A 27279-nucleotide genomic window follows, 5' to 3' on the forward strand; every position below is an offset into this window, starting at 1 on the left:
AATGCCCATCCTTATCCACTCTGGCCTACGTGTGACTCCAACTCCACAGTAATATGGTTGACTCTTAACTGCCTAGCAAACCACTCAGTTCAAGGACAATTGGGGATGGGCAAGAAATGTTGGCCTTGCCAGTGACACCCACATTCCATGAAAAAAATAAAGAAAACATGTAGGAAAGATTCCGCCGGGACCAGCCTTCTCGGAGCCTACAACATGGTGGATGCAGTAATCGGATGAGTAATATACCTTTAAGACAAATGTTGTAATGTAAGATCACATGATCTTGGTACCCAATAGCAGAGTAGCGAGGGCTACCTCTGTAGTCAGTGGTCTTGAGTTAGAATCGGAAGAGTAAAGACAGAGTTTTGAGTTGTAAGCACACAAGTGTAGCTGCTGAGTTCCTTCTGTAAATAAACAGAATGTGTTTCTTCTAAGAACGGTCTACAGATCACCTCTGTCTTGGTACCAACTCAGTTACCCTGAAACAAACGTGCAACCTGGATCCTTTAGCCCCAACAAACCAGGGCACTGGGTCCAATAAACTGGTGATGAGAGTATTAAGCAAGAAAAGACATAAAAGGACGAGGTAAAAAGCAGGAAAGAGCAAAGGAAATCAGAAGAACTGAAATCGGACCATACCTCGCACGATAGTTGTAAGTAAAGAAAAATTTCCTTCCTGATTGTCGAAGCGATCCCCTCAGAGCTTGCCGCAATTTGGTTAGAGCCTTTCGATCCAACCTCAGATGACTGGTCTCATTATGTCGCATTCTTCTTCCAAGTGAACGAGGAGAAGGAGCGCGCGACCCTATTACCCACGTGTGGGAGTTAAACATCTGGATTAATTCGAAATTTGTTGGCAGCCGGTGCCCCAGATTCAAAAAATTTTGATGACTTAGTGAACCTCGTAAAGAATCATTATCAGCCCAAGCCGTCGGTGACGATGCAATGGTTCAAATTTAACTGAAGGAATAGAGCCCCAGGACAGACAGTTGCTTGTTATGTGCCAAGTCTGAAACAATTAATTGAATATTGCAAGTTTGGTACATCTATCAATGATATGCTTAGAGATCGTTTCATGTGTGGTATAAATGAAGATGCGATTCAGGAGAGATTACTGTCTGAAACAAATTTAGATTTTTAGACGGCATTGGAAATCGCTCGGGCAGTGGAAGGTGCTGTGCGAGACACAAAATCCATTTGGGGAGCTCACAATGGTGCCGTCCTCCATATTGAGCAGGGAGCCTCAGCCAAAAAGAGCACAAAACTGTAGAGCTTTACTCAGAAGCGGGAAGCAGCCACCGCTAGCAGACAAATTAAAAGAGATAGCGGCAAAAACATGGCATAATGGTAACACAGGTGGAAGCAGACAACCTTGTAATGAATCACAGTTTAAATAGATCTAATGTTTTTTCTGTCATTGAAATGGACGCCTCATGAAACATTGTAAAGATAGAATCAGGCAGATTTTCAGACCAAAGCAAAAACCCAATGAGATTAACAGCACTGAAAAGCCTGAAGTAATAGATTCAGATATTTATTCATTACATAATTTAAAGGTAGGATGAACAGAGCCTATCTATGTAACGATGAGAGTGAATGAGAAACCTATCAGAATGGATGTGGATACTGGAGCAGCCACTATGGTGATAGGTGAGCATACTTTTAAATACCTGAACCATGGGGAACATAAACTAAATTTGGAAGAAACAGATGCCAAACTGAAAACTTACATGGGAGAAGACATACAAGTCAAGGGCATATGTAAAGCCACAGTACACTACGGAGGCCAAACAGTGAAATTACCCTTAGGGGTGGTAGCAGGCAGAGGATCAAGCATACTAGGACAAAATTGGCTGAGGGAAATCAACCTCGATTTGTTACAGAGATTCCAAAAGAAAAGTGAAAATCTGCTGAAAGATCTTCACACATTAATTACCAGTTTCCCTCCTGTATGTACCTCTGGAAACATATGAAGAGAAACAGGAATAATTCTGCGCTTTTCTAAGTAAAATGAAGGGTGAGTTGGCAGAGAAGACACAACAATGCTTAATTTTCCAGGAGGCAGTACACCAACGCAAAAAAGAGACGGAAGAGCTGAAAAATCAGCGACTTGAAACCAAAGAGACTTTGGAGGCAAAAGTCGCAGAATCTTCTAAGAAGCAGACAGATGATAACATTCTGGAAAACTCAACCACTGAGTTCACTCAAGCTGAGTTTACATCTGAGATTAGTCTGACCAGTTAGGAAGTCAAAAAGAAGGCCGAGAATAAAGTCAGTGTCAGAAAGAAGAACATCCATCGAAAGAAGACACAAAAGCACAAATAATACCATTGACCTAGGCAGCGAATGAATATACTTTTATTCATAGACCTGGAAGTCAAATTGCAAACACAGATTCACTCAGTCATTTGCCCATGCAAGTAAAAGATGAGGACGTTCCAATTCCTCAAGAATTCGTTTTATTATTGAATTTCCTGGACTCATCACCGATATGTGCTGAACAAATTAAAGATTGGACAAATCGAGACTCATAGAAACATAGAAAATAGGAGCAGGAGTAGGCCATTCGGCCCTTCGAGCCTGCTCTGTCATTCATTATGATCATGGCTGATCATCCAACTCAATAGCCTGCTCCCGCTCTCTCCCCATATCCTTTGATCCCTTTCGCCCCAAGAGCTATATCTAACTCCTTCTTGAAAACATACAATGTTTTGGCCTCAACTACTTTCTGTGGTAGCGAATTCCACAGGCTCACCACTCTCTGGATGAAGAAATTTCTCCTCATCTCAGTCCTAAATGGTCTACCCTGTATCCTCAGACTGTGACCCCTGGTTCTGGACTCCCCCACCATCGGGAACATCCTTCCTGCATCTACCCTGTCTAGTCCTGTTAGAATTTTACAGGTTTCTATGAGATTCCCCCCTCATTCTTCTGAACTCCAGTGAATATAATCCTAACCGACTCAATCTCTCCTTATATGTCAGTCCCGCCATCCCAGGAATCAGTCTGGTAAACATTCGCTGCACTCCCTCTATAGCAAGTACGTCCTTCCTCAGATAAGGAGACCAAAACTGCACACAATATTCCAGGTGTGGTCTCACCAAGGCCCTGTACAATTGCAGCAAGACATCCCTGCTCCTGTACTCGAATCCTCTCGCTATGAAGGCCAACATACCATTTGCCTTCTTTACCGCCTGCTGCACCTGCATGCTTACCTTCAGCGACTGGTGTACAAGGACACCCAGGTCTCGTTGCACATTCCCCTCTCTCAATTTATAGCCATTCAGATAATAATCTACCTTCCTGTTTTTGCTACCAAAATGGATAACCTCACATTTATCCACATTATACTGTATCTGCCATGCATTTGCCCACTCACTCAGCTTGTCCAAATCACACTGAAGCATCTCTGCATCTTCCTCACAGCTCGCCCTCCCACCCAGCTTTGTGTCATCTGCAAATTTGGAGATATTACATTTAGTTCCTCATCTAAATCATTAATATATATTGTGAATAGCTGGGGTCCCAGCACCGATCCCTGCGGTACCCCACTAGTCACTACCTGCCATTCGGAAAAAGACCCGTTTGTTCCTACTCTTTGTTTCCTGTCTGCCAACCAGTTTTCTATCCATCTCAATACACTACCCCCAATCCCATGCGCTTTAATTTTACACGCCAATCTCTTATGTGGGACTTTGTCGAAAGCCTTTTGAAAGTCCAAATAAACCACATCCACTGGCTCCCCCTCATCAACTCTACTAGTTACATCCTCGAAAAATTCCAGTAGATTTGTCAAGCATGATTTCCCTTTCATAAATCCATGCTGACTCTGTCCGATCTGCCACTGTTTTCCACCTGCTCAGCTATTAAATCTTTTATAATGGACTCTAGAATTTTCCCCACTACCGACGTCAGGCTGACTGGTCTATAATTCCTTGTTTTCTCTCTGCCTCCCTTTTTAAATAGTGAGGTTACATTAGCTACCCTCCAATCTGTAGGAACTGTTCCAGAGTCTATAGAATCTCGGAAGATGACCACCAATACATCCACTATTTCTAGGGCCACTTCCTTAAGTACTCTGGGATGTAGATTATCAGGCCCTGGGGACTTATCAGCCTTCAATCCCATCAATTTCCCCAACACCATTTCCCTACTAATACTGATTTCTTTCAGTTCCTCCGTCTCACTAAACCCTGTCTTCCCCAACATTTCTGGTATGTTATTAGTGTCCTCCTTTGTGAAGATAGAACCAAAGTATGTATTTAGTTGGTCAGCCATTTCTTTGTTCCCCATTATAAATTCCCCTGTTTCTGACATTTGTCTTCACCAATCTTTTTCTCTTCACATACCTATAGAAACTTTTACAGTCAGTTTTTATGTTCCCTGTAAGCTTACTCTCGTACTCTATTTTCCCCTTCTTAATCAATCTCTTGGTCCTCCTTTGCTGAATTCTAAACTGCTTCCAATCCTCAGGTCTGTTGTTTTTTCTGGCCAATTTGTATGCCTCTTCCTTGCATCTAATACTATCTCTAATTTCCCTTGTAAGCCACGGTTTGGCCACCTTTCCTGTTGTACTTTTACTTTGTCTTATCCAAAGTACAAGATTAAGTTCTTCATGGTTGGTCACAAGAAAAAGAATCTGATGAAATGGAACCATATTTCCAGAGAAGATATGAAATCACCAGTCAGGAGGCTATCTTATTGTGAGGAGCTCGAGTGATTGTTCCTCCAAAAGGACGAAAGCCATTGTTAACTGAACTGCACAGTGCCCATCCCAGAATTTCCAAAATGAAGACAATTGCACACAGCTATTTATGGTGGCCTGGGATGGAGGGAGAAATAAAGAACTTAGTGAGAAGTTGTATGCAGTGTCAGCAAGTACAAAAATTACCTGCAACAGCTCCATTACACCCCTGGGAGTGGCCAGGAAGCCCATGGGTATGAGTACACATCGACTGTGTGGGACCTTGTATGGGAAGAATATTTCTACTTATCATCGATGCACATTCAAAATGGATGGACATACATGAAGTGAGGTCGCTGACATCTTCTGCTACAATAGACAAACTACGACAAAGTTTCGCAATTAATGGACTACCTGAAGTGCTCATATCAGACAATGGAACAGTATTCACGAGTGCTGAATTTCACCGATTTATCAGCCTCACTGGTATTACTCGTATGAGAACTTCACCATACCACCCTTTTTTAAATGGACTGGCCGAGACAACAATTCAGACATTCAAATCCGGTATGAAGAAATTGCCTGGAGATTCTATAGCAACTAAATTAGCACATTTTCTTTTCCATTATAGAACCACCCCTCATACGACAACAGGTGTCACACCTGCGGAGTTGTTGATGAAGTGGCGTCTCCGATCGAGACTGAGCCTCATTATGCCAAACTTGGGTGGGGGGATGGGGGGAGGCGGGTAGGGTGGAAAGGAGTCAGGGAAGTCAGAAAATTTGACATGACTATCACAGTCATGACAGGACATTTAACGTAGGAAAGAAAATATTTGTGAAGGATTTTAGAGAAGGACCAGCGTGGCTGTTTGGTGAAATAAGTGCAGTCACGGGACCTCTTTCCTACCATGTGAAAGTGGAAGGTCGAGACACATGGAGACATGTGGATCATATAAGAAGAGGAGAAACAAAATACCCAGAAATGATTCCATCAGTGTTTGTGACTGAATCAACATCTCCTGTAGAAAGAACTCAGCTGAGTACGGATGTGTCTGAAGGGCCCACTCTACCTGAAAGAGCCAAAGAAACAGATTTGCAGGTACCTCCCAAAGAACCCGACGCTCAGCGACTACAGTGAGGGAGAGTCCGGACCAAACATCAGAAGCTGTGGAGCTGAGACGTTCTACACACACAAGGGAAGCCCCAGAAAGACTGATTTAGTAAATTATTGACCTGTGTGAATAATTTGATATTTTGAAAAAAATTGTAAAATGTATTTCTGAGTAAAGGGGGAGGGATGTAGTAATCTGAGGTGTAATATACCTTTAAGACAAATGTTGTAATGTAAGATCACATGATCGTTGGATCCAATGCCCTGGTTTGTTGGGGCTAAAGGATCCAGGTTACATGTTTGTTTCGGGGTGACCGAGTTTGTACCAAGACAGAGAAGATCTGTAGACCGTTCTTAGAGGAAACACATTCTGTTTATTTACAGAAGGAACTCAGTAGCTACACTTGTGTGCTTACAACTCAAAACTCTGTCTTTACTCTTCAGACTCTAACTCAAGACCACTGACTACAGAGGTAGCCCTCGCTACTCTGCTATTGGGTATCAAGATAACGTGATCTTACATTACAACATTTGTTTTAAAGGTATATTACACCTCAGATTACTACAATGATCTTGGCAGCACGGGCTACCCTCTGTAGTCAGTGGTCTTGAGTTAGAGTCTGGAATGTAAAGATAGAGTTTTGAGTTGCAAAAACACAAGTGTAGCTGCTGAGTTCCTTTTAAAAATAAACAGAATATGTTTCTTCTAAGAACGGTCTACTGATCTTCTCTGTCTTGGTACCACCTCGGTCACCCTGAAACAAGTGTGTAACCTGGATCCTTTAACCCCAACAAACCAGGGCACTGGATCCAACAGTGGATCAGAGTTGGAGTTATTCAGAATGGTAGAACATGACAGGAGCAACAGGGGAAAACTGCTGACAAGGCTGTTTGGATGAGACGAAGAATGAAGCATATATATAAGGCCATTCAGAAGCTCATGGCTGCTGCACAAATTCAGTCACTCTTGTAACATGATTGCAACGTAGAGTTAAAAACAATGCTCCCCATTTGTATATGAAGATGTTACAGGAGGTTATCTACCCATACGACACTGAGAGCTGCTGGACAGCACAACACTTACCAGCTGCTTCTTGTCCTCCTGAAAATGTGCTTCAACAAACATTCTTCCAATGGAATATGGTACAACATATTCCACAAAGTCCACACACTTGTCCCATCGTGCAGATAATGAAGTCGCCCCTGTAAGCACCTGAAAGAGGTTGCCGACAATCAGCAAGATTTACAGCTCCTTACGTTTCACTTTGCCGCGTTCACTCCTCCTGTTCCTCCCTAAGAGAAGCGGGACATGATCCTAACTCAAATCTCACCTGTTATCCCTCAGCAAACAACACTGACCCAAGTCAACTGGTCACTTCTCTCCTGCTGTTTGTGGGTTCTTCCTGTTCAGTAGGCAGATTTCCCAACATTCTCTGCATAGTATAAAAAAAGACATGGTGCGAAAGATCCACAATGTGTGCTATAGTGGGGTATACAATGTGAGGAATAATGGATCACACGCTCTATGTGAGATATAATGGGGTACAGAGTGTGATGTAATGGGACACATTGTGTGTGATGTAATGGGGTACACCGTGTGATATATATAATGGGGTGCACTGTGTGATTTGATGGGGTGCACAGTGTGATATGATGGGGTGCACAGTGTGTGATATAATGGGGTTCGCAGGGTGTGATGTAATGGGGTGCACTGTGTGATATAATGGGCCACACAGTGTGTGTGATAGCATGGGGTACAGAGTGTGTGATATAATGAGGTACAGAGTGTGTGATATAATGGGGTACAGAGTGTGTGATAGGATGGGGTACAGAGCGTATAATATAATGGGCCACACTGTGTGTGTGATAGAATGGGGTACAGAGCATGTGATATAATGGGGTACAGAGTGTGTGATATAATGGGCCACACTGTGTGTGATATAATGGAGTACACCGTGTGATATATATAATGGGGTGCACTGTGATATAATGGGGTGCACAGCGTGATATGAAATCTGTGTGCCCCTGCAGAGGTGGCATCTGTGACCTCATGGATGCATTTGTGGGTAGAAGCTTGTGAAATCCCACAGAGGTCACCTGTGGAGCCCTGTAGAATTGAGCACCACGGTCACTTTCACAGCCACTGGCAGTGGATGCCCTCCATGTCCCCGTGGCACCAAATCCTGCAGCTGGTGGCAGATGTGACCGACCAGTTCCCTAGACATGCGCAGTCTTCAGTGACACTGGTTCTCGGTCATCTGCAGGAATGAAAGGCGGCGTCTATAGACCCTGGGTGTCGCTAGGCACCGAGCAGTGACAGCTTGCTGTGGCTCTCCGGTGATGTGTATGGGAGCCCCTGCTGCCCCTTCCAGAGGGTGCTGCTCCCCCATCTGCACCTCCAGGCACCTCCATCGCTCTTTCCTCCATCATCTTCACTCTCTGTACACCCTGAGGCATACAGCTGGTTCACCAGGCTCCATGCATGGGTCAGCATGGGTGTGCTAAGAACCTCTCCTGGTTAAGTGTGAAGGCCCATTAATGCTTCCTGGAAAGTGCTGGTCACCACTTGGATGGCCAGAGATTACTCCTCTGCATGGCTGCCCGAAATCCCACCCACCTCCGTCCCACTCCACCGGACTGATTGGCAGCAGCTTTGCCCATTGGACTGCAGGCTGTGCTCTCAGCTCAGGCACAGGCATTCCCCTAACAGTGCACCCCATTATGTATATCACAAGGCTGCACTGTTAGCTTGAACCATGGGGGAGACTGGTCCAAACTGGGATGATGACATTGCCGGGACTGTGGGCACCTCCAGCAGTGACTGCTCCATGGCCAGATTTAGCAAGGAGACTGTACAACATGCCCAGTTGTCCAACTGTTCTGCAGTCCACTAAAATGATCATTAGTTTACAGTCTGTGACCAAGGGGTGAAAAGCTCTGCAGCACTTGGTGGCACTTTCAGGCCTCCGCATTGCTTGAGTGGGCAGATATACTAGATACCCGACTCCTTCATGAAAATGTGGCTGCATCTGAACTGTCTCAGCTGCAGAGGAATGGTCACTTAATATACGACGTCCCTAATGTGTGGCTGCTTCCCTCACCCACCACCCTACCCCACTACCTTCAACCGCAGGGCAGCCTTTGCCCCACCCCAACGCCCATCAACCTTGAAGTCTAACAGGCGACCCAGGAGATTGCTGCACAATGTTACTGTGCACTCACCTCCGAGTTCCCCTCAGCCCGCCAAGTCCACATCTTACATATGCTGTTGTGAGACACGTCGGCGTGGGGGGGCGGGTGGGTGGATGATCCAGTGGGGTGGGCTGATAACGATATGCAGGTGTATTACAATGAAGTTCCACACGCCCAATGACGGGAAATGCGGCTTGCCATCGACAGGCTGAGATGACGATCGCAAACTAGTTTCACGACGTGGTGAAACCAATTTCTGGCCTTCTCGCCATTTGTCCACTCACGTCACCGAGCACACCCAACGCCAGCGGGCACAGAAAATTCCACCCACTGTGTGTGGTATAATGAGGTACACAGTGTGTGATATAATAGAGTACACAGTGTGTGATATAATGGGGTACACAGTGTGTGATATAATGGGGTACACAGTCTATGATATAATAGAGTACACAGTGTGTGATATAATGGGGTACACAGTGTGTGATATAATGGGGTACACAGTGTGTGATATAATGGGGTACACAGTCTATGATATAATAGAGTACACAGTGTGTGATATAATGAGGTACACAGTGTGTGATATAATAGAGTACACAGTGTGTGATATAATGGGGTACACAGTGTGTGATATAATGGGGTACACAGTGTGTGATATAATAGAGTACACAGTGTGTGATATAATGAGGTACACAGTGTGTGATATAATGGGGTACACAGTGTGTGATATAATGGGGTACACAGTGTGTGATATAATGGGGTACACAGTGTGTGATATAATGGGGTACACAGTGTGTGATATAATGAGGTACACCGTGTGTGATATAATGGGGTACACTATGTGATATAATGGGGTACACAGTGTGATATAATGGGATACACTGTGTGATATAATAGAGTACACAGTGTGTGATATAATGAGGTACACAGTGTGTGATATAATGAGGTACACCGTGTGTGATATAATGGGGTACACTATGTGATATAGTGAGGTACACAGTATGTGATATAATAGAGTACACAGTGTGTGATATAATGGGGTACACTGTGTGATATAATGGGATACACTGTGTGATATAATAGAGTACATAGTGTGTGATATAATAGGGTACACACTATGTGATATAATGAGGTACACAGTGTGTGATATAATGAGGTACACAGTGTGTGATATAATGGGGTACACAGTGTGTGATATAATGGGGTACACAGTGCGTGATATAATAGAGTACACAGTGTGTGATATAATAGGGTACACAGTGCGTGATATAATAGAGTACACAGTGTGTGATATAATGGGGTACACAGTGTGTGATATAATGGGGTACACAGTGTGTGATATAATGGGGTACACAGTGTGTGATATAATGGGGTACACAGTGTGTGATATAATAGAGTACACAGTGTGTGATATAATGGGGTACACAGTGTGTGATATAATGGGGTACACAGTGTGTGATATAATAGAGTACACAGTGTGTGATATAATGAGGTACACAGTGTGTGATATAATAGAGTACACAGTGTGTGATATAATGGGGTACACAGTGTGTGATATAATGGGGTACACAGTGTGTGATATAATAGAGTACACAGTGTGTGATATAATGAGGTACACAGTGTGTGATATAATGGGGTACACAGTGTGTGATATAATGGGGTACACAGTGTGTGATATAATGGGGTACACAGTGTGTGATATAATGGGGTACACAGTGTGTGATATAATGGGGTACACAGTGTGTGATATAATGAGGTACACCGTGTGTGATATAATGGGGTACACTATGTGATATAATGGGGTACACAGTGTGATATAATGGGATACACTGTGTGATATAATAGAGTACATAGTGTGTGATATAATGAGGTACACCGTGTGTGATATAATGGGGTACACTATGTGATATAGTGAGGTACACAGTATGTGATATAATAGAGTACACAGTGTGTGATATAATGGGGTACACTGTGTGATATAATGGGATACACTGTGTGATATAATAGAGTACATAGTGTGTGATATAATAGGGTACACACTATGTGATATAATGAGGTACACAGTGTGTGATATAATGAGGTACACCGTGTGTGATATAATGGGGTACACTATGTGATATAATGGGGTACATTGTGTGATATAATGGGGTACACAGTGTGTGATATAATGAGGTACACAGTGTGTGATATAATGGGGTACACAGTGTGTGATATAATGGGGTACACAGTGCGTGATATAATAGAGTACACAGTGTGTGATATAATAGGGTACACAGTGCGTGATATAATAGAGTACACAGTGTGTGATATAATAGGGTACACAGTCTATGATATAATAGGGTACACAGTGTGTGATATAATGGGGTACACAGTGTGTGATATAATGGGGTACACTGTGTGTGATATAATGGGGTACACTGTGTGTGATATAATGGGGTACACAGTGTGATATAATGGGGTACACAGTGTGAGATATAATAGGGTACACAGTGTGTGATATAATGGGGTACACAGTGTGTGATATAATGGGGTACACAGTGCGTGATATAATAGAGTACACAGTGTGTGATATAATAGGGTACACAGTGCGTGATATAATAGAGTACACAGTGTGTGATATAATAGGGTACACAGTCTATGATATAATAGGGTACACAGTGTGTGATATAATGGGGTACACAGTGTGTGATATAATGGGGTACACTGTGTGTGATATAATGGGGTACACAGTGTGATATAATGGGGTACACAGTGTGAGATATAATAGGGTACACAGTGTGTGATATAATGGGGTACACAGTGTGTGATATAATGGGGTACACAGTGCGTGATATAATAGAGTACACAGTGTGTGATATAATAGGGTACACAGTGCGTGATATAATAGAGTACACAGTGTGTGATATAATAGGGTACACAGTCTATGATATAATAGGGTACACAGTGTGTGATATAATGGGGTACACAGTGTGTGATATAATGGGGTACACTGTGTGTGATATAATGGGGTACACAGTGTGATATAATGGGGTACACAGTGTGAGATATAATAGGGTACACAGTGTGTGATATAATGGGGTACACAGTGTGATATAATGGGGTACACAGTGTGTGATATAATGGGGTACACAGTGTGAGATATAATAGGGTACACAGTGTGTGATATAATGGGGTACGTAGTGTGTGATATAATGGGGTACACTGTGCAACCTATAGTGGGGTACACTGTGCAACCTATAGTGGGGTACACTGTGGTATAATGTGTTCACTGTGTGTGATATAAGATACAAGTATTGGTTACCCAAGTACGCTCTGACTAGTCCTTGTTATGTGGCTATCCATTTCAGTGTTTAACAGTTCCGGGAATCAATGGTGATAGTGAGGCTTCAGCATTGCCATATAACATGTTCCTTTTACGCAGCTTACAACAGATTGGCCACAGCTCAGGTTTCCCACAGCAGCAATTCATCGAGACACCATATCGTTCCTCTCTGCACTGTAGACCCCTGCCTGCTAACTCTCTCTCTGCATGTTTACTGCAGTGGTCAGCACTAACCTTTAGAAATTCAAGGCGTCTGGTGAGGAAGCGTTGGCTGAGGTTTGCTGTCCTCCTGTACACAATTCTCCACACAATGTAGTTGGCGATCGTTCTATAATTGGGTGATAGAATTGGACAGAGTTATTTTATTCAACTTCAGGAAGTGGGTGAAGTGAAGCACAAAAGGATCTATTGATAATTATAAGGGGGAACCAAAGTGGAATAAGGGATTGTAAATCACATGTCACATTAACCTTACCTATTATCCACAGTGTCTAACAGCTGAAATAAATTCTTGAAATACTGCGGAACATACACAACGACCTCCTCCGATGTGTTGATGTGTGAAAGTTCAGGGTAGAGATCAGCATTGATAACCGTCCTCATATACCGCAGCCAATCAAACTGAGAACACAACAATATTTATCACAAGTGATTGCAATGTTGGAATGTTACAGTGAGACACTACAGCTGCAGCAGCCCCCCACACCATCCAGCTGCTTTCTGTACTGTACTGCAAACTCAGGCAGTGTCCGTCCTAACAAAGAAAGCCAATAACCTGACATCTTAATGTTGGAACTTTCACAGAAGATCTCGGTAACAAAGCAAAGTCCCTGAAGGAGAACAAATACACTGGGACCAGGGGCCAACAGTGGGGGGAGTGAGGAATTGGGGAGTACACTGGGAGTAGGGGTAGTATACTGGGAGTGGGAGGTAGTACACTGGGAGTGGGAGGTAGTACACTGGGAGTGGGAGGTAGTACACTGGGAGTGGGGAGTAGTACACTGGGAGTGGGGAGTAGTACACTGGGAGTGGGAGGTAGTACACTGGGAGTTGGGGGTAGTACACTGGGAGTGGGGAGTAGTACACTGGGAGTGGGGGGAGTACACTGGGAGTGGGAGGAGCACACTGGGAGTGGAGGTAGTACACTGGGAATGGGGGTAGTACACTGGGAATAGGGGTAGTACACTGGGAATAGGGATAGTACACTGGGAATGGGAGGAGCACACTGGGAGTGGAGGTAGTACACTGGGAGTGGGGGGAGTACACTGGGAGTGGGGAGAGTACACTGGGAGCGGGGAGAGTACACTGGGAATGGGGGTAGCACAAACATAAAAAAAACAGCAAATAGAGTCAAAGGGGGAAAAATGGTAAAAAGGCAAAATTAATGACTCTCTACTTAAATACACCTAGTATTCAGAACAAAATAAATGAATTAACAGCACAAATAGAGGTTAATGGTTATGTTCTTATAGCCATTACAGAGACGTGATTACAAGATGGAATTAAATATTCAGGGGTATGTGACTTTTCGAAAGGACAGGCAGGAAGGAAAGGGTGGTGGGGTAGCTTTGTTAGTACGAGATGGAATAAGTACAATAGCAAGAAATGATCTTGGAGGGGAATTCATATGGGTGGAGGTAAGAAATAACAAGGCGAAGAAGACACTGGTGCAATTAGTCTATAGGCCCCCTTACAGTAGTACACTGTAGGACAGAGAATAAATGAGGAGATAATAAGTGCATGTAAAAAAGGCAGTACATTAATCATGGGTGACCTTAATCTCCATGTAGATTGGGAAAGTCAAATTGGCAGAGGTAGACACGAGCAAGAATTCATAGACCGTATTCAGGACAGTTTCTTAGAACAATGTGTTGTGAATCCAACTGGGGATCAGGCTATTTTGGATCTGGTTACGTGTAATGAAGCAGGTTTAATAAATGATCTCAGAGTAAAGGATCCCCGGGAAAACAGTGACCATAACATGGTAGAATTTAGCATTCAGTTTGAGATTGAGAAACTGGGGTCGGAAACAACTGTGCTAAACTTAAATAAGGGTAATTACAATGGAGTGAGGGCAGAGTTGGCTGGAGTGGACTGGGAAATGAGTTTAGCAGAAAAGATGGTTGGTGAACAATGACAGGCGTTTAAGAAAATAGTTCTCAACAAAGATATATCCCGTGAGGAAGAAGGATTCAAGGAAGGGGATAAACTAGCCATGGTTAACCAAGAAAGTGAAGGACAGTATCAAATTGAAATAAAAAACATACAATTTGCAAAGATTAGTAGTGGTAAGCCAGAGGATTGGGAAAGTTTTTAAAAAACAACAAAAGGTGACCAAAAATATAATGAAGAGGGAGAAAATAAACTTTGAGGGTAAACTAGTAAGTAATATAGAAGCAGACAGTAAGAGCTCCTTTAAATATATAAAAAGGAAGAGAGAGGCCAAAGTGAACATAGGCCCCTTAGAGAATGAGGCTGGGGAAATAATAATGGGAAACCAGGAAATGGCAGAGGAGTTGAATAAATACTTTGCTTCAGTCTTCATGGTAGAAGATACTAATAGCATTCCAAAAATACTAAATAATCGAGGGGCAAAAGCAGGGGAGGGGGGAGGAAATAAATACAATAACTATTAGTAGAGAAAAAGTACTAGGGAGACTAATGGGGCTAAAGGCCGGTAAGTCCCCTGGACTTGATGGGTTGCATCCTAGGGTATTAAAGAAAGTAGCTACAGAGATAGTGGATGCGCTGCTAGTAATCGTCCAAGAATCCTTAGATTCTGGAAAAGTCCCAGAGGATTGGAGAACAAAAAGGGAGGGAGATAAAAAAAACAGATAACTATAGGCCAGATAGTTTAACATCTGTCATTGGGAAAATGTTAGAGTCTATTATAAAGGATGTAATAGCAGAGCATTTAGAAATACACAATCTAATCAAGCAGAGTCAGCATGGCTTCATGAAGGGGAAATCATGCTTGACAAATTTATTTGAGTTCTTTGAGGAGGTACCAAGCAGGATAGATAAAGGGGAACCAGTAGATGAAATACATTTGGATTTCCAAAGGTGTTCGATAATGTACTGCACATAAGGCTACTTAATAAGATAAAAGCCCATGGTGTTGGGGGTAGTATATTAGCACAGATTGAGGATTGGCTAACTAATAGAAGGCAGGGAGTTGGGATATGGGGGACATTTTCAGGATGGCAACCTGTAACTAGTGGAATGCTACAGGGATCAGTGCTAGAGCCACAATTATTTACAATATATATTTTAATGACTTATATGAGGGAAGTGAATGTACTATCACCAAGTTTGCGGATGACACAAAAATAGGTGGGAAGGCAAGTGGTGAGGATGACGCAAGGAGTCTACAGAGGGATATAGACAGGTTAAGTAAGTGGGAAAAAACTTGGCAGATGGAATATAATGTGGGAAAATGTGAGGTTATGCACTTTGGCAGGAAGAATAGAGGAGCTGAATATTATTTAATTGGAGAAAGACTGCAGAAGGCTGCGGACAGAGGCATTTGGGAGTCCTCGTGCATGAATCACAAAAAGCTAACATACAAATTCAACAGGTAATAGGAAAGGCAAATGGAATGTTGGCCTTCATTTCAAAGGGAATGGAGTATAAAAATAGGGACCTCTTGCTAAAACTATACAAGGCATTAGTTAGACCACACCTGGAATACTGTGAATAGTTTTGGTCCCCTTATCTAAGGAAAGATATACTGACACTGGAGGCAGTCCAGAGAAGGTTCACTAGGTTGATCCCGGGTATGGAGGGACTTTCTTATGAGGAGAGGTTGAGTAGGTTGGGCCTGTACTCATTGGAGTTTAGAAGAATGAGAGACGACCTTATTGAAACATATAAGATTCTTAGGGGGTTTGACAGGATAGATGCTGAGAGGTTATTTCCCCTTGTGGGAGAATCTAGGACCAGAGGGCATAATCTCAGAGTAAGGGGTCGCCCATTTAAAACAGAGATGAGGAGGAATTTCTTCTCTCAGAGGGTAGTCAATCTGTGGAACTCTTTACTGCAGAGGGCTGTAGAGCCTGGGTCATTAAGTATATTCAAGGCTGAGATAGACAGATTTTTAATCAGTAAGGGAATCAAGGGTTATGGGGAAAAGGCAGGAAAGTGGAGTTGAGGATTATCAGATCAGCCATGATCTCATTGAATGGCGGAGCAGACTTGATGGGCTGAATGGCCTACTTCTGCTCCTATGTCTTATGGCGTGGGGGCTAGTACGCTAGGAATGGGGTGAGTAGACTGGGAGTGGGGGGAATGGGGTGAGTACGCTGGGAGTGGGGGGAGTGGGGGAGTACACTAGGAATGGGGTGAGTACACTGGGAGTGGGGGGAATGGGGTGAATACACTGGGAGTGGGGGGAATGGGCTGAGTACGCTGGGAGTGGGGGGAGTACATTAGGAATGGGGTGAGTACACTGGGAGTGGGGGGAATGGGGTGAATACACTGGGAGTGGGGGGAGTACACTAGGAATGGGGTGAGTACACTGGGAATGGGGGGAATTGGGGTGAATACACTGGGAGTGGGGGGAATGGGGTGAATACATTGGGAGTGGGGGGAATGGGCTGAGTACGCTGGGAGTGGGGGGAGTACACTAGGAATGGGGTGAGTACACTGGGAATGGGGGGAATTGGGGTGAATACACTGGGAGTGGGGGGAATGGGGTGAGTACACTGGGAACGGTGTGAGTACACTGGGAGTGCGGATGATGGGGACCATACACTGGGAATAGGGAAGATGGGGGAGTGCACTGGCAGTGTTGGGGATGAGGGGAGTACACTAGGAGTGGAAGTGAGTGGGGGAGTACACTGGGAATGGGGTGGCATAGACTTGGAGTGGGGAAATGGGTGGTGTACCTGGAAGTGGGGATGATCAGGGAAGTGGACAGAGAGTGGGGGTGGGTGGAATGGGGAGTACACTGGAAATTGGGGGCACCAGGGAGTACACTGGGAGTGGGGGCATACATTGGGAGTGGTGGGATAGGGGAATACACTGGGAATGCAGGTGGGAATGGGGGGAGTACACTGGGAGTGGGGGGATGGGTGAGTACAATGTAGTGGGGGGAATGGGGACTGTACACAGGGAGTGTGGGGGATGGGGAGTACACTGGGAATGGGGGGATGGGGGAGTACACTGGGAATGCGAGGATGGGGGAGTACACTGGTAATTGGGGGCACAGGGGAGTACACAGGGAATGGGAGGAACACATTGGGAGTGTGGGGGTGGGGGAGTACATTGTGAGTGGGGGCATACACTGGGAGTGGGGGGATAGGGGAGTACACTGGGAATGGGGTTACACTGGGAGTGTGGGGGTAGGAATGGGGACTGTACACTGGGAGTGTGGGGGATGGGGAGTACACTGGAAATCAGAGGATGGGGGAGTACACTGGGTGTGGGCAGAATGGGGAGTACACTTGGAATGGGGATGTGGGGGAGTACACTGGGAGTGGGTGGGAATGGGGGTAGTACACTGGGAGTGGGGGAGTACACTGGGAGTTCTGGGGGGAATGGGGAGTAGACTGGGAGTGGTGGAGTATACAGGGAATGGGGTAGTACACTGGGAGTGGGGGGATGGGGATGGGGGTACACTGGGCGTGGGGGGAATGGGGGAGTACACTGTGAGTGGGGGGAATGGGGGAGTGCATGGGGAGTGGGGGGAATGGGGGCAGTAAACTGGGAATGGGGGATGATGGAGTACACCAGGAGTGATGGGGATGGGGGAGTACACGAAGTGGTAGGGATGGGGGAGTATATTGGGAGGGGAGATGGGGGAGTACACTGGAAGTGGGGGGGATGGGGGAGTACATTGGAAGTGGGGGGGATGGGGCGTACACTGGGAGGGGAGATGGGGGAGTACACTGCAAGTGGGGGCGATGGGGAGCACACTGGGAGTGGGGGGGATGGGGGAGTACACTGGAAGTGGGGGGGATGGGGAGCACACTGGGAGGGGAGATGGGGGAGTACACTGCAAGTGGGGGCGATGGGGAGCACACTGGGAGTGGGGGGGATGGGGGAGTACACTGGAAGTGGGGGGGATGGGGAGCACACTGGGAGGGGAGATGGGGGAGTACACTGCAAGTGGGGGGGATGGGGAGCACACTGGGAGTGGGGCGGATGGGGGAGTACACTGCAAGTGGGGGGGATGGGGAGCACACTGGGAGTGGGGGGGATGGGGGAGTACACTGCAAGTGGGGGGGATGGGGAGCACACTGGGAGTGGGGGGGATGGGGAGCACACTGGGAGTAGGGGGAATGGGGAGTACACTGGAAGTGAGGGGAATGGGGGGATGGGGGAGTTCACTAGGAATGGGGGGGGTGGGGGTGTACACTGGGGGTGGGGGAATGGGGGCGTTCACTAGGAATGGGGGGAGTGGGGGGATGTGGGATTACACTGGGGGTGTGGGAATGGGGGATTACACTGGGGGTTGGGGACTGCGAGCAGTTAACTGGGAATTGGGGAATGGGTGAGTACACTGGGAGCGGGGGTGATGGGGATGTTCACTGAGAGCGGGGGGTGGGGGAGATCACTGGGGGTAGAGGGATGGGTCAGTTCACTGCGGGTGGGGGGATGTGTGAATATACTGGGAGTGGAGGGGTGGGGGAGTACACCAGGGGTGGGGGGGATGGGGCAGTTCACTGGGGGTGGGCAGAATGGGGAGTACACTCGGCGTGGGTGGGAATGGGGGTAGTACACTATGAATGGGGGAGTACACTGGGAGGGGGGATGGGGGAATAGGGAGTACACTGGGGGTGGGGGGATGGGGAGTACACTTGGAGTGAGGGGGATGGGGAGTACACTGGGATTGGGGGGTGGGGGGAGTACATTGAGAGTGAGGGGGATGGGGAGTACACTGGGAGTGGGGGGATGGGGAGTACACTGGGAGTGGGGGGATGGGGGGAGTACACTGGGAGCGGGGGGGATGGGGTAGTTCACCGGAAGCAGGGGCGATGGGGGAGTACGCTGGGGGTGGGGAAATGGGGGAGTACACTGGGAGTGGGGGGTCGGGGAGTTCACTGGGAGTGGGGGGGATGGGGGAGTACACTGGGTGTTCTGGGGGGAATGGGGAGTAGACTGGGAGTGGGGGTACACAGGGAATGGGGGAGTACACTTGGTGTAGGAGGAATGGGGGGAGTACACTGGGTGGGGGGAATGGAGAAGCACACTCGGAGTAGGGGGTTGGGTGGAGTACACTGGGAGTGAGGGTGATGGGGAGTACACTGGGAGTGAGGGGGCTGGGGAGTACACTGGGAGTGGGTGGTGGGGGAAGTACACTGGGAGTGAGTGAGATGGGGAATACGCTGGGAGTGGCGGGATGGGGTAGTTCACAAGCGGTGGGGGGATGGGGGAGTACACTGTGAGTCAGGGGTGTGAGGTAGTTCACTGGGAGTGGGGGGGATGGGGGAGTTCACTGGGAGTGGGCGGATGGGGAGTACACTGGGAGAGGGCGGATGGGGAGTACACTGGGAGTGGGGGGGATGGGGAGTACACTGGGAGTGAGGGGGATGGGGAGTACACTGGGAGTGAGGGGGATGGGGAGTACACTGGGAGTGAGGGGGATGGGGAGTACACTGGGAGTGAGGGGGATGGGGAGTACACTGGGAGAGGGTGGATGGGGAGTACACTGGGAGTGAGGGGGATGGGGAGTACACTGGGAGTGAGGGGGATGGGGAGTAAACTGGGAGTGAGGGGGATGGGGAGTACACTGTGAGTGAGGGGGATGGGGAGTACACTGGGAGTGAGGGGGATGGAGAGTACACTGGGAGTGAGGGGGATGGGGAGTACACTGGGAGAGGGCGGATGGGGAGTACACTGGGAGTGAGGGGGATGGGGAGTACACTGGGAGTGGGGGGGATGGGGAGTACACTGGGAGTGAGGGGGATGGGGAGTACACTGGGAGGGAGGGGGTGGTGGAGTGCACTGGGAGTGAGGGGGATGGGGAGTACACTGGGAGTGAGGGGGGTGGGGAGTACACTGGGAGTGAGGGGGATGGGGAGTACACTGGGAGAGGGCGGATGGGGAGTACACTGGGAGTGAGGGGGGTGGGGAGTACACTGGGAGTGGGGGGGATGGGGAGTACACTGGGAGTGAGGGGGATGGGGAGTACACTGGGAGGGAGGGGGTGGTGGAGTGCACTGGGAGTGAGGGGGATGGGGAGTACACTGGGAGTGAGGGGGGTGGGGAGTACACTGGGAGTGAGGGGGATGGGGAGTACACTGGGAGAGGGCGGATGGGGAGTACACTGGGAGTGAGGGGGATGGGGAGTACACTGGGAGTGGGGGGGGTGGGGAGTACACTGGGAGTGAGGGGGATGGGGAGTACACTGGGAGTGAGGGGGATAGGGGAGTACACTGGGAGTGAGGGGGATGGGGAGTACACTGGGAGTGAGGGGGATGGGGAGTACACTGTGAGAGGGCGGATGGGGAGTACACTGGGAGTGAGGGGGATGGGGAGTACACTGGGAGTGGGGGGGATGGGGAGTACACTGGGCGTGAGGGGGATGGGGAGTACACTGGGAGGGAGGGGGTGGTGGAGTGCACTGGGAGTGAGGGGATGTGGGGAGTACACTGGCGGTGGGGGGATGGGGTAGTTCACCGGGAGTGGGGGGTGGGGGAGTACACCGGGAGTGGGGGGTGGGGGAGTACACCGGGAGTGGGGGGTGGGGGAGTACATTGGGAGTGGGGGGTGGGGGAGTACACCGGGAGTGGGGGTGGGGTGAGTACACCGGGAGTGCGGGATGGGAGAGTACACCGGGAGTAGGGGATGGGGAGTACACCAGGAGTGGGGGGATGGGGAAGTACACCGGGAGTGGGGGATGGGGGAGTACACCGGGAGTAGGGGATGGGGAAGTACACCGGGAGTGGGGGATGGGGGAGTACACCGGGAGTGGGGGGTGGGGGAGTACACTGGGAGTGGGGGGATGGGGGAGTACACTGGGAGTGGGGGGATGGGGGAGTACACTGGGTGTGGGGGATGGGGTGAGTACACTGGGAATGGGGGATGCAGGAGTACACTGGGAGTGAGGGGGACGGAGGAGTACACTGGGAGTGGGGTGAGTACACCGGGAATGGGGGATGCGGGAGTACACTGGGAGTGGGGAGTGGGGTGAGTACACTGGGAGTGGGGGATGCGGGAGTACACTGGGAGTGAGGGGGATGGGGGAGTACACTGGGAGTGGGGGTGGGGTGAGTACACTGGGAGTGGGGGATGGGGGAGTACACTGGGAGTGGGGAGTGGGGGAGTACACTGGGAGTGGGGGGTGGGGGAGTACACTGGGAGTGGGGGGATGGGGGAGTACACTGGGAATGGGGGTGGGGGATTACACTGGGAGTGGGGGTTGGGGGGGTACACTGGGAGTGGGGGATGGGGGAGTACACTGGGAGTAGGGGATGGGGGAGTACACTGGGAGTGGGGGGTGGGGGAGTACACTGGGAGTGGGGGGTGGGGTGAGTACACTGGGAGTGAGGGGGATGGGGGAGTACACTGGGAGTGGGGGATGGGGTGAGTACACCGGGAGTGGCGGATGGGGTGAGTACACCGGGAGTGGGGAATGGGGGAGTACACTGGGAGTGGGGGATGGGGGAGTACACTGGGAGTGGGGGGTGGGGGAGTACACTGGGAGTGGGGGATGGGGGGTACACCGGGAGTGGGGGATGGGGGGGGTACACTGCGAGTGGGGGATGGGGGAGTACACTGGGAGTGGGGGTTGGGGGGGGGGGTACACTGGGAGTGGGGGATGGGGGAGTACACTGGGAGTGGGGGATGGGGGAGTACACTGGGAGTGGGGGATGGGGGAGTACACTGGGAGTGGGGAATGGGGGAGTACACTGGGAGTGGGGGATGGGGTGAGTACACTGGGAGTGGGGGATGGGGTGAGTACACCGGGAGTGGGGGATGGGGGAGTACACCGGGAGTGGGGATGGGGTGAGTACACTGGGAGTGGGGGGGATGGGGTGAGTACACCGGGAGTGGGGATGGGGTGAGTACACTGGGGGTGGGGGGTGGGGTGAGTACACTGGGAGTGGGGGGTGGGGTGAGTACACTGGGAGTGGGGGGTGGGGTGAGTACACTGGGAGTGGGGGGGATGGGGTGAGTACACTGGGAGTGGGGGATGGGGGAGTACACTGGGAGTGGGGGATGGGGTGAGTACACCGGGAGTGAGGGATGGGGTGAGTACACTGGGGGTGGGGGATGGGGTGAGTACACTGGGAGTGGGGGATGGGGTGAGTACACTGGGAGTGGGGGATGGGGTGAGTACACTGGGAGTGGGGGGGATGGGGTGAGTACACTGGGAGTGGGGGATGGGGTGAGTACACCGGGAGTGGGGGATGGGGGAGTACACCGGGAGTGGGGATGGGGTGAGTACACTGGGAGTGGGGGGGATGGGGTGAGTACACCGGGAGTGGGGATGGGGTGAGTACACTGGGGGTGGGGGGTGGGGTGAGTACACTGGGAGTGGGGGGTGGGGTGAGTACACTGGGAGTGGGGGGGATGGGGTGAGTACACTGGGAGTGGGGGGTGGGGTGAGTACACTGGGAGTGGGGGGTGGGGTGAGTACACTGGGAGTGGGGGGGATGGGGTGAGTACACTGGGAGTGGGGGATGGGGGAGTACACTGGGAGTGGGGGATGGGGTGAGTACACCGGGAGTGGGGGATGGGGTACACCGGGAGTGGGGATGGGGTGAGTACACTGGGAGTGGGAGATGGGGTGAGTACACCGGGAGTGGGGGATGGGGGAGTACACCGGGAGTGGGGATGGGGTGAGTACACTGGGAGTGGGAGATGGGGGGCGGGGGGTACACTGGGAGTGGGGGATGGGGTGAGTACACTGGGAGTGGGAGATGGGGGGCGGGGGCTACACTGGGAGTGGGGGATGAGGTGAGTACACCGGGAGTGGGGATGGGGTGAGTACACTGAGAGTGGGGGGGATGGGGTGAGTACACTGGGAGTGGGGGATGGGGGAGTACACCGGGAGTGGGGGATGGGGTGAGTACACTGGGAGTGGGGGATGGGGGAGTACACTGGGAGTGGGGGGTGGGGGAGTACACCGGGAGTGGGGATGGGGTGAGTACACTGGGAGTGGGGAATGGGGGAGTACACTGGGAGTGGGGGATGGGGTGAGTACACCGGGAGTGGGGATGGGGTGAGTACACTGGGAGTGGGAGATGGGGGGCGGGGGGTACACTGGGAGTGGGGGATGGGGTGAGTACACTGGGAGTGGGAGATGGGGGGCGGGGGGTACACTGGGAGTGGGGGATGGGGTGAGTACACCGGGAAGGCAATGTAATTTTGAAAGGCAGTGTGGGTGGGCTGATTTTGATAGCCTAGCTGTCAGTAAGTGCTTGTTGAACTCATTGGTGAGTGTGGTTGGGATGTACAGGGACTGCACCGAGTCTGGGACACATCCTGGTGCAGCTGGTGGACACACTGCCCAGCTCATTCTGAAAAGGGGATATAAAGCTCAGCTCCTTAACCGGTGGCCCAGCACTGCCTTTGCTGCTGGTGCTACATGTGTGGCTTGTGTTTGCCCACAGTGAGAGGTAGGAGCTGTGAGAGGGCTGGCAGGCTGCTGGCATCACCTGGGTGGCAAAGACCCGGTCGAGGAAGTGCCAGAGTAGAGGGCATTGAGAGAGCCGGGGTGGGAGCAGCTACTCTGACACTGGACAGAGCAGGAAGGAGGAGCCTTAGCAGAGACATTGTCAGATCCTGGAGGAGTTCAAAGAAGCAGAGCCAGGGGCTGCAATGGGAAGAAGGCATCAGTTATAAGAGCCAGCTACCTTCAAATGGCAGAGTGCCAGTGCCAGAGGAGACTGCACCTATCCAGGCACTGTGCTCCACAATATCTTGATACCCTGGGGCCCCCAGCATTGCTCCCTAACAGCAGCTGTCACGGTCACCATCACCCTGAATTTTTATGCTTCCAGGTTGTTCCAGGGATCAGCTGTGAATCCGGGTGGCATCTCCCAGTTGGGAATTGATCACACCATCAGACAGGTCATGAACACCCTACTCCAGAGGCCAGAGGCAATGACATCCATTTTGAGACAGATGGGCCAGAGCAGGAAGGGGGCATTGCAGTTTGCCATCATTGCTGGACTCCGCCAGGTAGCCATCAAGGCACCAACAGAGCAGCCAGCCAGATTCCTGAATGGAACAGGCTTCCAATCACCGAGTGCCCAGCTGATCCAGTGGAGCATAGGAAGATCGTGTCTGTGCTCTGTTCCTGGGCAGGTGTCACAACCCCTGTATCCTACGAGAGTTCCAGGTGTTGCCCCACTTCAGCCCCCAGACTCTCGGTGGGTTGCTGCTGGAGGATTGGGGTCACCCTCCGAGGAGGTAGGTCCTGATGCCCGTCCAATACCCAGATGCCGATAGAGAGAGGCAGCATAACCAGAGCCACCCCCTAAAATTAACCTGCGTTGAACACACCATTGGCATCTTGAAGGTGTGCTCTCGTTGCCTTGCCTGATGGAGTGATGCCCTCCAGTGCCAGCCAGCCAGGTGCCTCGTAATGTGGTCTGCCACACGCTGTACAACATGACAACACAAAGAGAACTGGAGCTGGACAAGGAGGAGCAACTGGTCCGCCAGTCTTTCTAGGAGGAGAAGTACAGGGCTGAAAGAAGAGGGGGAGGATGAAGGGGGCACTCTAGAGGTGTCTGGACATTGGAGGAAGGCCGTCTGCACTGTGCCAGGCTTCGGGAAGATCTGCAGGCTGGCATGGCTGTGAGAGCCACATTGATCCAGCAACATTTCACGTGAGAACTACTCTGTAACTCACCTTCCATTGGAGAGAAAGGTTCTCCAGCAAACTCGCAGGTCTGAAGAATCTCATTGACAGCCAAAGACATTGAGAATGAGGCCTTCACTGCCTGCATCACAGGCCATGCAACTGCACCAAGCCCAGAAAAACACTCTCCCAAACTTCACTTCACTTTTCTCAACAAGTTTTACAAACTCACAAGCCTGATGGAAACCATCAAAAAGTCTCATTATTACAAGATAATGTCTAAGACAAAACATCAGAGAAAACTTCACCCAAATGACTCATCACATGCAACTAATGGCTCGTGTTCACACACACTCCAATGAGCTGCTCCCACTGTCGCTGAGGGTGCGGTGGGCACAGCTCTGTTCCATTGTACCTGCATCCGGCTGACTTACCCGTGGCTTCCATCCTCTTTGTGAAATTGCCCAAGTGACTTCCTCCACAGCCTGTTGTAGAGGCAGCCTCTGTCACAGGGCCTTGCGGCAGGAATAAGTCTGGAGTTGGAGGGGCCAAGAAAGCGAGGGGTGACGCCAGTGCCCCCTGAAGGGGGTGGCCCCTCTCATCAGCCTCTTGGCTGCCTCAGTCCTTGCATGCTGGGTGAGGCAACCAGCTGAGACACAGCTGGCATCCACTCCAAGCATCTTTGCGCCATCATCAACACTGAACGGTCAGTGCTACAGAGGGTGTCACTCTTTCTCTTCATATCCTCATGCTGTTGCTGCACCCAGCCGGAGCAGCACTGCATATGGCCCTCCAACAGGCTGGCCACCTTCTCAATGGAGGAGCTCGTGTGCTCGAATCCCTGAGCCATGACAGAGCATGTGCATTCCTCTGCCCTTGGCTCCGTAATGTCTCAGGGATCTCTGCCGCAGATGCTCCAAAAAGACCCTCCTTGTTTGTGACACCATAGACCCAGCATCTTCACCCAGTGGAGCTTGGCTGTGTCTGTCCTCCCAGGGGGGCTTCCCACAGCTGACTTTGCCTCACTCTCCTCCTCCTGCTCACCCTGTGCTCCACCCACCCCCCCATTCTAATCTGAATCTGGACCCCCCCAGAGGTGAGTGTGTCTGTGCTGATTGATGGTGCAGCGGTATAATGAGATGGCACAGGCTCTATGGAGTCTCCCCACCCCAGCTATCTGCCAAGGAGAATGGTGACATGGATGCAGGACCACTTTACTCTGTCTCCGCAGCAGCAGGCCTATGGGAGATTCAACTGTGCACAGTTTTGGTCTCCTTACTTGAGGAAGGATGTTGTTGCATTGGAGGCAGTTCAGAGGAGGTTCACTAGATTGATTCCAGAGATGCGGGGCTAGTCTTATGAGGAGAGATTGAGCAGTTTAGGCCTATACTCACTAGAGTTTAGAAGGATGAGAGGAGATCTAATTGAGGTATATAAGATGCTAAAGGGGATAGACAAAGTAGACGTGGAGCGGATGTTTCCCCTTGTGGGGCATTCTAGAACGAGAGGCCATAGTTTTAGGCTAAGGGTTGGTAGATTTAAATCAGAGATGAGGAGGAATTACTTTTCTCAAAGAGTCGTGAATCTGTGGAATTCACTACCTCAGAGTGCAGTAGATGCCAGGACGCTGAATAAATTTAAGGAGGAGATAGACAGATTTTTAATTAGTAACGGGTTGAAAGGTTATGGGGGGAGGGCAGGAAATTGGAGTTGAGGCCGAAATGAGATCAGCCATGATCGTAATAAAAAGCGGGGCAGGCTCGAGGGGCTGAGTTGCCTACTCCTGCTCCTATTTCTTATGTTCTTATGTTCAAGAGGTGGTGATGAGAACTCGGGCAACTCAGCAGGTGTTTTAGCACAACCAACCACATAGACAACAGCAGCCAGCGAGCCGCAGTTCACATTTGGGCATGAGCTTCCTCCATGCCTTTCACCTGAAGGTCATAGAATGGTTACAGCACAGAAACAGGCCATTTGGCCCATCATGGCTGTGCCTCTGAAGGAGGAATTTACCTAGTCCCACTCCTCTGCCTTTTACCCGTAGCCCTGTAAAATTTTCCTTCTCAGGTGATGATCCAATTCACTCTTGAAAGCCTTGATTGATCCTACCTCCACCATACTCTTGGGCAGTGCATTCCAGATCCTAACCTGCGTGAAAAAGGTTCTCTCATGTCGCCATTGCTTCTTTTGCCCACCATCTTAAATTTGTGGCCT

General features: G+C 49.6%; 1 protein-coding gene across 3 annotated transcripts in view; it reads right to left on the reverse strand.

Moving 5' to 3' along the window:
• Window positions 1-27279, reverse strand: part of phex (phosphate regulating endopeptidase homolog, X-linked) — a 173068-nt gene that overhangs the window by 46087 nt on the left and 99702 nt on the right. For all 3 annotated transcript variants that reach the window (XR_013579134.1, XM_078559554.1, XM_078559553.1), the window contains exons 9-11: window positions 12784-12929; window positions 12543-12636; window positions 6882-7010 (exon numbers count right to left, since the gene is read on the reverse strand). Coding sequence is in view for 2 of the 3 variants with exons in the window: in XM_078559554.1 (XP_078415680.1) it covers window positions 6882-7010; window positions 12543-12636; window positions 12784-12929 (369 nt within the window). In the remaining variant the exon portion in view is untranslated. The remainder of the gene's footprint in view (window positions 1-6881; window positions 7011-12542; window positions 12637-12783; window positions 12930-27279) is intronic.

The sequence above is a fragment of the Cetorhinus maximus genome, chromosome 16 (assembly GCF_964194155.1).
Source record: "Cetorhinus maximus chromosome 16, sCetMax3.hap1.1, whole genome shotgun sequence".
Lineage (NCBI taxonomy): Eukaryota > Metazoa > Chordata > Chondrichthyes > Lamniformes > Cetorhinidae > Cetorhinus > Cetorhinus maximus.